The 13,272-nt window shown below is 41.3% G+C and overlaps 2 protein-coding genes across 3 annotated transcripts; both read left to right on the top strand.

The window, feature by feature from the left end:
- Window positions 1-1,788: 1,788 nt before the first annotated feature.
- Window positions 1,789-2,954, top strand: LOC135428706 (uncharacterized). The gene is made up of 2 exons (XM_064682799.1): window positions 1,789-2,241; window positions 2,301-2,954. Exons 1-2 carry the CDS (start codon window positions 1,821-1,823, stop codon window positions 2,882-2,884), a joined length of 1,005 nt encoding a protein of 334 aa, XP_064538869.1. The 5' UTR covers window positions 1,789-1,820; the 3' UTR covers window positions 2,885-2,954.
- A 1,260-nt stretch (window positions 2,955-4,214) lies between these two features.
- On the top strand, window positions 4,215-12,055 carry LOC135428691 (mucin-1). 2 transcript variants are annotated; one of them, XM_064682788.1, is made up of 3 exons: window positions 4,215-4,355; window positions 9,822-10,852; window positions 10,925-12,055. In XM_064682788.1, exons 2-3 carry the CDS (start codon window positions 9,823-9,825, stop codon window positions 11,863-11,865), a joined length of 1,971 nt encoding a protein of 656 aa, XP_064538858.1. In that variant the 5' UTR covers window positions 4,215-4,355; window position 9,822; the 3' UTR covers window positions 11,866-12,055. The 2 variants fall into 2 exon arrangements, with proteins under 2 accessions (XP_064538858.1, XP_064538850.1); XM_064682780.1 differs by lacking the exon at window positions 4,215-4,355 and adding an exon at window positions 4,375-4,418.
- The last annotated feature ends 1,217 nt before the right edge of the window (window positions 12,056-13,272 follow it).

The following is a 13,272-nucleotide window of genomic DNA, read 5'->3' as shown; positions in this document are numbered from 1 at the left end:
ATCTTTGCCAGAGCTGTCTGATAGTGGATTACGTGGAACAGCTCAGCCCAGCTCGGAGAGATCGCAGCGACCGCAAATGTTATGGGGAATTTTTTATATACTGTTGCAGGCCAAATGAAATTTGATGCGACACATTTGGCAAATTGGCGTCGAGCTAATATCATATATACCTATAACATAGTATATATATGTTTACACATATATTTATACTATTTTTTGCTCCTGTTGTCTATGCGGCCCGGCTCGAGAAAATCCGAGAATTTGAGTGCGACTCAATTGGTGGCAATTGAATTATTACACGACGACACTCATTCAATTTTCTTTGATATGTGGGCACGTAGGTATGAATTTCAGTCCCTCGCTCTGCTGTCACATACAAATTGCGTGACACGTATAAAATGGTCTGACACTTGGCACCTGGCCAATACGACCCACCTGATGCCCTTCCACTCACCATGTCAAAATCGTTAGCTGAATTTTGACAACGATTGCTATTGATTTGGAAATGGATCAAAATTTGCGATTTGTATTTTATATTGTTAAGAGTTTAACATCCTTTTCTCAAAGCTAATTTTAACAGATTTTAACTGGATAAAATAAATAAAATAGATAAATAGAATAAACAGATAACGAATTATTAAAATTTATTAAGTGTAGAACCTGTACAATCATAATTTAGTACCTTAACAAAATGTGGATGGAAAATATAATTTAGAACCGAACCCCATACGGCAGTATGAGGAAATAATATTAAATTAAATGAATTTCTCCTTTAATAATATTAATTAATAAGATAACTGTTGGTATCATCTCGTAAAAGAATAACTTTATCAGCAGTCCCATGTTTTTAAAAAAATATTTATCCATCAATTCGATGAACCTTATCATATAAATGAAATATAAACAATTAGCGAATGCTTAAAATAACTTGAGATACAATTTTCACATGTTTTCTTTTAATAATATTAAAAATTAATATATCTCATAATCAACACCTAAATCTTCATCAGGCACCTGATGAATGAACCTGAAAAAATACATTTTTCATATAAATGCGATGATCAAAATATTATTTTGTGTATAAATAAAATATGTAGAAATTACGAACTATTACAATAATTGAATATTACATTTTCATTTGTTTTCTTTTAATAATATTGAAAATTATTATACCTCAAAAAATGGTAAATTTCAGCTCTTAGAAGAAGCTCTTCATCAGCAGCCCGATGTATTTAATTTACCATTTTTTTTATAATTTTTGTATAAATTAAAGATAAACATTTAGCGAATTATAATAAAATAAAATTTTATAATTGTTAATAAATGTCAGATATTCTTATCTTATTCATAATATTATTAATATAAATATATTATTTATTTTTTTTTTATTAACTTTTTTTTATTAACAATATTATTTAATATTATATGTCAGATAATTTTGGTATCAACTCTGAAAAGAAGCCCCATGTCGGATTTGAAAGCTCTAGCCATTAAATAGTCGGACAATATTTCTATTTATTCTTATAGAGTATAAAAAATAAATAAATAATTAAATTAAATTAATAATAACTAATTAAATATCTAACATTCTTAGAATATAACTTTAAAAATAAAGGAGCTTCCGTTGTAAGAGAAAACAGCCATAAGACCAAGAGATTTGTTCGCCTGAATTTACCATACTAATTAAATGCCCTATAGTTTAAAGCGTAGCGCATCTGGCCGCGCATTTACGACTTGCGCGGGATATAGGCGCCGTGATGCTGCCTTCATGCCACCAGTTTGATTGTGCTTATTGTCCGTTGCAGTTGCGAGTTGCCAGTATGAAACACACGTTTACTCTTCTGTGCCTGCTGCTGCTGATCGCCTGCCTGGCGGTGCCCAGTGCGGCACGTGGCGGCCGTGGACGCGGCGGTGGCTCGTTCGGTGGCCTCTTTGGCGGCTGGCGCAGCAAATATGGCAGCAAGTCTTCGTCGTCGGGTGGCGGTCGACGCGTGGTCAGCGGCTCACCAGTGCACACGGCGGTCACTGTGCCAAAGTTGCCGCCGCCGCCGCCACCGCAGCCCGCGAGGGGCATGTCCATGGCGAAGCCGCAGGCTGGCGGCTATCCACGACAACAGCTGCCGCCGGGCTACGGCTATGCCCCGGCTGCGGGACAGGGCACGTATTATGCGAATGCCCAGACTCTGCCCGCTGGCGCCGTCTACTACGCACAGCCGCCCACATCCCTATCCATGGGTTCCGGTGAGTGCATGTGCACAATCTGCACAAGATTCGCAATTGCTTATTCCGCTCTACTCTAGGCACTAGTTTTCTGACCGGCATGCTGGCTGGCCGCCTGCTCTTTGGCCACCATCATCATGTGTCGCATGTGTACCCACAGAATCAGCCGGGCGAGTCTGTGGCCACCGGCAATGGGCGCGAGATCATCATTATCAATAATGGACAGCCACAGGGCGCCGGCGAGACGGAACAGCCGCCCAATGAGACGCTCAGCCCAGACGGGGCAGTTAACCAGCTGGCCAGAGAGGAGGAAGAGCAAGAGGAGCAGGATTCGGGTTCCAGTGAGGAGACAGCGAATGCTACTGCAATGCCCGAACCGCCTGTTGGCGGCATTGTGTGCTTCCCCATCATGCTGAACGAAACGGATCCTCAGAATTCCGAATTGGTGCGCGAAGTGGAGCGCGTGGTTTGCTTTCCTGCTCCCACCAGAGATTCCGTCGATTGTCAAAACGATCCGATGTGCCTCCTGGAGCTGGGCGGCAGCACCACCAGCACCGAGCCACCAATTGTTGCAGGCGATATTGGTGGTGCATCTGAGGCGAGCGATTCACTGGAAGTTTCCAGCCCTGCGGCCGATGTAGATGTCGATGCTGCGCATGAATAGTCATAAGTTAAGCAACTAAGCTAATACGCAAATAAATATTCAGTTAGTTTCTGATTAACAGCTAAGCTAAGGGTTTTGTCTAATTATTCATCGTGCTAAAACTAAATTAACAAACCTATTTTGAATATATATCTAGCCAATCGTTCCCATGTGGAACGCGTTAAAGTTTAACGGTTTAACGGTTAAGCCTTTCCCGGTCAATACCAAATGCCTTTTGCTGGCGTACATAGAGGTTTAAGCTTTCAATAACCGGCAAAAGCTAACAGTTAAAAGCGCAGCTAAACTTTAAAGCTTCCAACTCCACTATTTTACTTAAATTCGCCACAAGCACGCGACGGCAACCCGCCTCAAAGTTGCTGGCGCTGCGTCCGAATTGTTGACAGCTGTTGCTGGACACCAACACCAACACCAACAGCAACAACAACAACAACAAGGCCGAACGCGATAGTAACAATAGCAAAAACATAAAGTGCGAAGCCTCTCGGCGTGCAAACTAAAAGACAAACCCAACGTCAACAGCAGCGGCGGAGACGCTCGCGGCGACGTCAACTTTGACGTTGACGACGACCGCAGACATAAAATGTTCAGCACGAGCACCAATACAAAAGCAATTAGAGCAACAGTGTGCGTGCGTGTGTGTGGGATGTTCCAAGAACACGAATGAAGCTCACTTGCGCTCATTAATCCCGCAATAACAAGGGAACAGTAATAAACAAAGTTGTGGTGCTCTCACTGAGAATCTGCGGCGGAACACAATCAACAAATCATTCACAACGTAAAAATAAATGTCAATGAAATTGTGAAAAAATATAAAGTTAAAGTTAAATAAGTAAGTTGTAATTATTAATGTGAATATTTATAAAAACATCTCTTTCAAAACACTTATCAAGCAAGCTTTGCAGCATGTCAATGTAAATAAACATATACATATGTATGTATGTATATGGATGTGTATTATTGTACATTTACAAACCCCACTTGTTTGCTTAACTTAAGTGCGTAAGTGATATCATAACTAATGCAGTAGCCGAGCTGGCTGACACCTCCGCCGACACACCTCTCACCGCGACGCTAAGCCAAACAATAAAAACTAAAATTAAATAAAAACGGTGAAGCAAAACAACTCCCATGGGACATAAAAAGCATACACACACGCACACCCTCACACACACACACACAAACATTTAAGAGAGCAACCAGCAGAGATGACAAATACAGCAAATGGAATGAAAACGACAGCAGCACCAACAACAGTAGCAGCAGTAGCAGCAGCAACAACAACATCAACTGAAAGCACACCAACAAGTTGCGGTCGCTGCCGCAGTCGCTGCGCTGCGTTTGCGGCGCGCCTCGCGTTTGAACAACAGAAAAAAACACGCCAAATAAAAATTCAGTTGTTTGAGAAACTTTGCACGGAACTAAGCTCGAACGCGGCTAGCAAACAAAAGCATAAAACAATATTGAAAACCAAGTAAATAAATAAATAATATAAGTTTTAAGTACATATGTACATAACTGCAAGAAGTTCAACTAAGTAAATAAGTATACATATACATATGTACATAAGTTCAAATCGCAACCGGTTTCTTTATTTCATGTTCATAGCCAGCTGCAGCAGTTGCATTGGGAACTAATTGAATTAAACAAAATAGCAGTTGGTTTTTGCGTTTCAGTTTAAAACAACGGCATATTCAAGGTCAAACAAATACAAAATGCATAAACAGTTTATTCATATATGTATGTAGTGTGCGTAGATATATGCATTTGGGCATAAATGCATATATACATACATGTGTATGTATATATGAGAGACCTGCCAGTGTTGACTTGCCAAATAAGCACATAAAAAGACAAGCGCAAATCGACATGTTTCTCTTCACATTTTTGAAACCGTATGTATAACACATGTGTATGTGTGCATATATGTATTGTATATGTATGTGTATATTGTGCCTTATATGTAAGTGAATAATTATTGGAATGTTTCAATTTGAGTCGATTTAATGAAGCTGTCCATTATTTCTTCAATTTTTAAAGGAGCCTAAAAGTGGCATACGTTTAATTTAAGAAATCATTTGGTTTTATTTGCGGCTGCGAAAATTTAATAGGGTCTTAAACAAAAACGCCGCATATGGTAATAAACTAGTTTAAGCATTTGCTTTGCCCCATAAACAATAAAAATCATTCAAGTGTTTTCTGTTTGGTATGTAAATTATTGTTTTAGATATTTCCCACTTTTCGAGCCAGTTTTTGTAGGTAGGAAGAAATATGTTGTTTAGATAATATATACTCCCTATCTGAAGAAAGATTCTATTTGGGGCACACAATAACAACAACAACAATTCCAATGCACTCATTCGTATAAAAATGTCAACAGCTAAAAAAACACATTTTTCCTTTTTATTTACGATAATATTTTGTTGTGCTCTGTTTTCATGGATTCAACAGGTTTGGTTTAAATTTAGGCACTCGAATTTCATTTATTTGTGCCCCTCGATTCTCGTTTACAAATGCCACGGAATTGGGGACTGTAAAAATATATATAAAAATGAATATATTGCTGCGCTGAAAAGTGTCAATGGATTTGGGAAATATTATTTTATGCATTCAAATATTAGTCAAAATAATGCTTGGGGTGGTTTTTTTAATGTGGATCGTTTGTAAGAGGAAACTTTACAAAATTTTTGATTTATTTTTAAATCAAATTTATAAATGTACATTTGCTTCTATATATTATAATATAATTTTTACCTGCCACAGCTTTTCCCCTTTCGAATTAAACGTGTTTTGTCGCACCTAGCCCTTCTCTGCTCAACAGCTGAGTAAACAAAAACATCTTCGGCCGTGGTCCAAGGAAGAGAACAAAGAAAAAGTAAGGATGTATTCGTCAAGCCGAAGATTTAATACCCTTGAAGACATTTGCCCTACGGTTTTGCTGAATATACTGAGTTTGATGAAAATATCTTGTAAACAGAATATCTTGCCATACAAGAACCTACTCTTCGACCGACCGTACCTAAGGCAGCTACATATATGCTATAGTGTTCCGATGTTGAAAGTTTTTGCATGTATGTAAAGAGCATATTAGAACTTATAAACACCGAGTTTTAATAAGTTATCTTTATAAAAAAAAAGTTCTATATACATGAACCTACTTTTCGATCAATCATACCTATGGCGGCTATAAGATTAGTAGCCCGATCTTGAGCATAGTGAAACCTATAAATACAGAGTTTGACCAAGATGTCTTTATAGACATTTATGTGTATGTTCCATACAGGAACATACTTTTCGATCGATCGTTAATGGTTCGATCCAGTTGGTTTCGACATAACGGAAAGACTGTCCTGCAACGGAAAGACTTACCTAACCTAAGTTTAAAGACAATAACTTCAATATATATAAACTCCTCTGCTGATGCTTATCTATAAAATAATACTTTATGTGGTCGCAGATACCTCCTTCTATGCGTTACAGGTTTCATGACAAACCTTTAATACCCTCTGCAAGGGTATGCAAAATAGTTTCTTTGAGCCAACCCCCGCATTGCCAACCGGTTACTAACCCACTTTGGCTCAATTAATTTAACGTCTTGTATTTTTAGCGGCCACTTTTTGTTGCCAATTTCAATTCGTTGGCTTTGTGGCATTCGACGTTTGTGTAACTTTTTCCTTGGAAAGTAAACCAGTTTTGCGTAATAATCCACTTCTCGCAGTCCCAACGTAACAAAATCAAAACAGAAAAACAGCAAAATATCAAATATCTTTCACCCAGAGCCGTAAATGTGAAAAATACCCAACTTCATGATTTAGCAATTATTTTTGTTTTGTCTGTTGAACATAATCATCACATTTACAACTTGAGACATGTTGATATAGTAAACATGACATTTTGAACCCACAGCGCGATAAGGGAGCATTCGCTAGGAAAATATATATATTTTAGTGTATAGTATTTATGCTGTATAAAATACATATTTACCGACTTGATTCTCGTTGATTTGTAAAGTGTCTGCTGCTCGCTTTTGAAATGCAAATTTCCGAGAAATATTGGAACAGGAAGATAATTACGAGATTTTTCGATTGTGCCCGCTGACGTCACAAACCGTTTTCATGGTCAGCAAATATTTCACCCGATGACTCACAATAAACAACTTTTTGCTTAGCTCGTGCTTCGCGAGCTGCATTGAACAAATGCAATTATTATAAACAATGGTCTGTGGCGGCTGAGGTACAGACTGCATAGTTTATAAAATATCCATTATATGTAGTTGTTTTTACATACATATTAACACGAATGACTTAATCAGAGTTGGTCTTGTTAAGGTTTTTACTTGTTAAGCCTTTTGATAGTTTTGTATTGCACAAGCGATTATTTCCCGGCCTGGCCCGATGTAAATTTTAGGTACAGCCTTTTCAGCCATTCCCCGCATTCAACAGTCTTCCGCTAAATTTCCACAGTTGCGGGTGGAATTTCCAAAATCGCTAAAAAAAAACTTATTCATTAAGTTCTTAAGTAGGGCGTTTCTCAAATGAATTTTCTTGAAGATCTTTGCGAATGAGCTGACATCCAAAACTTCATCCTTTCAATCGTTCCATTTCTTTAAGATCTTTGAAAATGAGTTCGATCGATCGGAGGGTAAACAAAATAGTTTCGTACAAACGTTTTTCACGATTTTTCCACACATGCGGGTGGAATTTCCCCAACTACAGTGAAAATTTCAGCTACCTAGCTCTTACGGTTTGGGCTGTATATCAATCATGATATATTTTCACTATATGTCTCTGAAATGGAATTAACCACATCTTTTTATAGAATATGAAAGTGGAGGCAACTTTATTATGATCCTGAAACAAAATCTTGCGAAAGATCACCTATCAAAAACTTCTATAAGGCGGACACTAATTAAGATTGGAGAAATATAATCCAATGATCGCTGTCCGCTCAAGAGATTTTAATTAAGCCCGTTTATAGCATCTGAATTCTTGAGCAAATAAAGACTACAATAACGCTAGATATTTTTCTGCATCTTACTTGGAGATATGAACATGACATGTCTACTGAATATATCTTTATACATATATAAATGTAGTATACTATATTTATATATATTGATGTATATTATCTTATGGCACTTTAAGCTTACGAGCAAAATGACTCTTAATCAATTGACTCTTAATCAAATTTAAAAGCCCTTAACTCGATTAAAATGAATGAATGTGAAATGAAAATTTTGATTTTATTTATTTATTCAATTTAAAAAAATTACAATTTTCATTTCAATAATTTATTTTGATGCAGTTTCTCAGTTTACATTCATAAACAAAACCTGGCTTTATTCATAAAAGATTTTTTTATTAAAATTCCCAACAATTAGAAACGCACGGCATAGGCAAGCACCTACACTTTCATTTATTATGAAAGATTTCGTTCACCTTGTGCATGAACTCTGACCTCGGGAAGGCGTCTCTTGATGCCTGGGCGTGTGTGTGCCTATAAAATTCCTACAATATTAATTTCAATGTACACAATTCTTAGAAGTATAGAAGCTAATGGCGACCTCGGACTGTAAAAGTCCTCGCGCCGAAAGTCAATGGAGTGTAGCCACGCGACAAGTCGAGCAAATCGGCAAGCTAGTTAATTAACATCATGGATAACGCGCCACGAATTGGGGCAGACACCAAATGTGGCAGCTAGGGCGTGACATTGCGTCACCGTCAAATATGGGCAAGGCCCGAGACTATGACGCAAAAACAGTGTACAATGTACACATAGAGTAGAACTACCAACTCTTGGCACTCGTAATAATCCCACATTATTCGCTAAGCGTGCATTTACAATCGGCCGGGAAAATGTCAGAGTGCGCGTTTACTGCGTACCAAGTGTTGGGTATCATAAGCGCAAATTGAATCAATTGTTTATGCAAACAACAAATTAAAGCGCACCAGAAACAAATGAAGAATGACAACGGGAGAGCGCGTGAGCGTCTATCTTAAACTGTTAGTGATGGGTGCCCGGAAACGATAAGCGTCGATAAGCATTTATCGATCGATTGGCAGCTGTCAACTGAAATACTGTTAAAAACACTAATGCTAATTGTAAAATATGGATTAATAGTAACTTTTTGAAATAATACAAAAGAATACACAATTTGTAAAGATCGTAGTGAAAACGTTCGTACAAGACCTAAGCAATGTATGTTTCGAAATATAATTAGGCGAGTTACATTAATATCGAAATAGGAAAACATCGATACCACTATTTTCGATTTTGAGTGATTAAACAGAGCGAATTGATTGATTGATTATAAATGCATCAAGTGTTTAAAGTTATCTGCAGATCTGAATAATGTAGATTTAGATAGATTCTCTGCAGGTTTCAGCGCGTACAACCTTTATAGAGTATATGAGTAGAATTAAGTATATACATATATTTTAAAATTTAAAAAACTAGAATTGCCAGCATATTACAAATTTAATTAGTAGTCTTTTAGTTAAATAATTTTTTTCAACAAATTTTAAAGGGTGTTTGCGTTTTTTTTGAAATATATTTAAAAAGGTTTTCGTAAAAAAGAAATATAAAAAAATTATTAAAATACAATAACATTACTCACGAATATATACCTCATATATACCACAAAGGTAACTGGGAACTGACTGCTACCCATACAATCTCCCATCCCTAGATGCCTCTTATCGCGATCTCTGCAATCTCTGTGTTTGTGTTTTTGTTATAGATCGCGCTTTGGACGTGCTGGGATTTTTTTTCTGGTCGTCAGTCCATAACAATCTATTGATAAGCATTAAATCTATTTAAGCGCTCCAGCCTGGCGGGAGCAGCTCAGTCAAAGTCGAGCAGGCCAAGGAACTGAATAGAAATTTGTGAAAAACTAATTGGAATACCAGAAAATTGACTTACGTGTGATACTCCATTGCAGCATGTCGCACAATCCGCCCTGGCGACTAAGCAGCCTGGCCTTTGTGGTGGGTCTACTGATCCTGCTGCTGGCCAGCCCGGATGCGCAAGCCAAGCGCTGGTATGGCGGCGGCGGCAGCAAGAGCCGTTCCTCCAGCTCGAGCTCGAGCCACTCGGCGCGTCGCCCCTCATCGTCATCCTCGTCATCACACGGCCATGTGGATAATACGCGTCTCAGTTACGGTGGTGGCACCCACGCGCAGCCGTCTAGCCACAGTGTCTCGCGGCCAGCTAACGGCAACGCCTCGCCCATCGGCTGGAACGTGCCCAAGGCGCAGGGTCCGCCGCCCGCCTACTCGGCCACTAATCCCGTGGGTGGTGCTCGCACCAACGTGCACGAGCCGCCGCCGGCCTACAATCCATCTTACAAGGCGAATGCACCGCCGCCAAGCTACTCGGCGGCCAACAGCAACTCCCGACCGGCAGCGGGCAGCGTGGGCAGCGCGTCCAGCAATCCACATTATACGCCCGCCAGCGTTTATAGGCCACGCATGAACAGCACGGGAGGCGGCGGTGGCTACCATCATACGCCCATTGGGGCGACCAATACGCATGGCGTGCAGTCCAGCTATCCGGGCGCCACCTATCACAGTCCGGGCAATTTGCCTGCTGGAGCCACCTACCATCCGGCTGGTCAATTGCCCGCCGGTGCCACCTACCACAGCCCGGGTGCCCTGCCCGCCGGTGCCACCTATCACAGTGCACCACCCGCCGGTGCCACCTACCACAGCCCGGGTGCCTTGCCCGCCGGCGCCACTTATCATCCAGGCGGATATGCACCAGCTGGCGCTAGCTATCATCCGGCTGGTCAGGTACCCCCTGGCGCTAGCTATTATCCAAGCGGAGGCGTGCCACATGGAGCTACCTACTATCCCCAAGCGCCGGTTGCCGCGGTGCCGGCTGGTGCCACCTATTTGCCAGCTGGCGCTGGACTGCCGCCGGGTGCCACCTACTATCCGCAAGCGCCCAAGTCGTCATCCGGTCTGGGATTGGGTAAGTAGCGCACAGCGGCCCACATTTGCTTAAAGTTGCTCATCAACTGTCTCTCTCTCTGCTCTCTTCCAGGCACTGGTCTCGTTGCTGGCGCTTTGGGTGGCGCTATTTTGGGTCACGTGCTCACGCCCACGCAGACGCGCGTCGTGGAGCATGCACCGATGTCCGGCGGCTACGGAGGTGGCGGCGGCGGCGGAGGTAACGGAGGTGGTGAGGACAAGATTATTATCATCAACAATGGACCTCCTGGTTCGGTAACTACCACCGATGCGGGCTCCGGCACCACGGTGATCAACGCTGGCGGCGCACAGCCTGCAGCTCCCGCTGCACCGGCATACCAACCAGCTCCAGCACCGGCATACCAACCAGCTCCGGCACCCGCTCCGGCACCTGCTCCAGGAGCAGCACAAACACCGCTTGCACCGCTGACACCGTCGGCTGCGGATGGCGCGATCGCCGCAACGGCAGCTGGCGCAGGTCTGGCAAATGCCGCACCGCCAGCTGCAGCTGCACCAGCACCAGCTGCAGCTGCGCCAGCACCAGCTGATCCCAATGCACCACCCGCGCCCGGCGGCATCATCTGTGTGCCAGTGCGCGTGCCAGAGCCAGATCCTAAGGACCCCACCAAGACAATTGAAGTGGAGAAGATTGCCTGCTATCCGGCACCGCCGCCGGAAGCGGCACCACCCGCAAATGGCACAGCGCCCGCGATGGTGCCGGCGACGGCGCCATCAACAGAGGTGGCTGCCAATTCGAATGTGACTCCCTCACCGGACTCGGCGCCCCTGGCACCCATCCAGACAACGACCCTGTCGGTGCCCGAAGGATCTGTGCCTCTGGCCCCTTTGCATCCCGGCGGCCAGCCGGACATCATGCGCATGCCGGGCTTGACGTCGGCGCGTCTGTCCGCGGAGTCGGGACTGCGTGATGCCCACAATGGGTCAAAGACCATGTCCCAATTGAGCTCGTTGTCTGCCCTGATGACACTCCTTGTGGCCTACTGTCTGCACTAAGCCGGGAGGAAGGGCATCTCCGCCAGCTGTAACGCATACCAAATGATAACCAGTCAGCCGAGCGAAGAATTTTCATCAAGATTCGATGAATTGCTTTTTATTTTGTAAACTAAACGAATTTCTGCATATCCATTTATGTGTGTACTCATAGTTTTGTTAGATCTATAATAAAATAAATACTAATTAATAATTAATGGATTACAGATCCATGGAATTATGTGCATGACAGCGGTAACACTCCCTTTCATTCTAGAGTATTATATTAAGATACTCTTCACTTTATGAACGGGTATAGAAACTCGCTATGTTGCGCGCCACCTGTTGGAGAAAATATATCTTCAATTAAAATAAAATAGTCAAGTTTTGAACCAAATATCGCGACATGTGTCGGAAAACATGCGTTACACTTGGTCGCTCAGTTTGTGACGCTAAGCAATCGTACTAAAAAAGCTTTTAGCTTAAAAGCATTGACTAATAAATAGTAGGAGACGAAAAGTCACTCCGTGCTTTTATTACAGTTATAATTTTTAGCAGATATTGCTTTTATTACCGTTTTAATTCAGAATCAAGCATTGAGAAATACTCAATGCTCCATAAGGTTGGTGCGCAAACGCAAAATCAAACAAAATCAAGCAACAACAAATCAGCTGCAAAACAACAACAGTGCCCATTTGTTTTTCGTCGTCCGTTTTAATCGCTGAAAATCTGAAGCAAGATTTTGAGACATATGTATGTAGGAAAATCAGTGCAAAGAAAAGGGACAGATCATGCCACTGTGTTTGTTGCTGTTTGGGTCCTAATGTTGTTGTTGCAGAGCCGAGTCCCGGCGCACGCAGGTAGAAAATTTGAATGCCAGTAGTTTTTAGTGTGCGATCGTTGCGTGTAGTAAATTGCTAAATTAAGAAATATTATTTAAAACAAAAACCGTATAAATATATTATTAAAGTGTTCATAATATAGTAGGAATATATGCTAAGCAAGATTAGAAATAAAATCCTAAATGACGTCATAATTTATCAAGTTGGTATTCAGTGTGCGTAACCACGATCTTCCTGCGTGAAATTTTGTTGTATGGTAAGTTGTAGATGCAAAAACAGCGCCATTTTGATGATAAAATGTGACGTCACCGATTATTATGCAGAAATCGAATTTTATTATAATACCATAGCCAAGATTTAATCCACAAATAGCGAAAAAGTTGCGTTTGAAGACGCGTCAAGCGTCGTTATTCGTTCAGTTTGCGACTATGAAGCTGCCAAACAAACAAAAAGCTTTTATTTGTGCCAGAACCCTAATATTTACGTTCAGCCAAGACACGATCCCTTTAGCTTTAGAGTAATGTATGTCCTTTAGGTGGATGAAAAATACCCAATACACGATCCACTATTATATCCAGAATTTTTATAT

The sequence above is a fragment of the Drosophila montana genome, unplaced genomic scaffold (genome assembly GCF_035044405.1).
Source record: "Drosophila montana isolate Dmon_TW-CO22-7 unplaced genomic scaffold, ASM3504440v1 contig_1409_1, whole genome shotgun sequence".
NCBI classification, from domain to species: Eukaryota; Metazoa; Arthropoda; class Insecta; order Diptera; family Drosophilidae; genus Drosophila; species Drosophila montana.
This window is presented reverse-complemented; position numbering and strand designations above follow the sequence as displayed.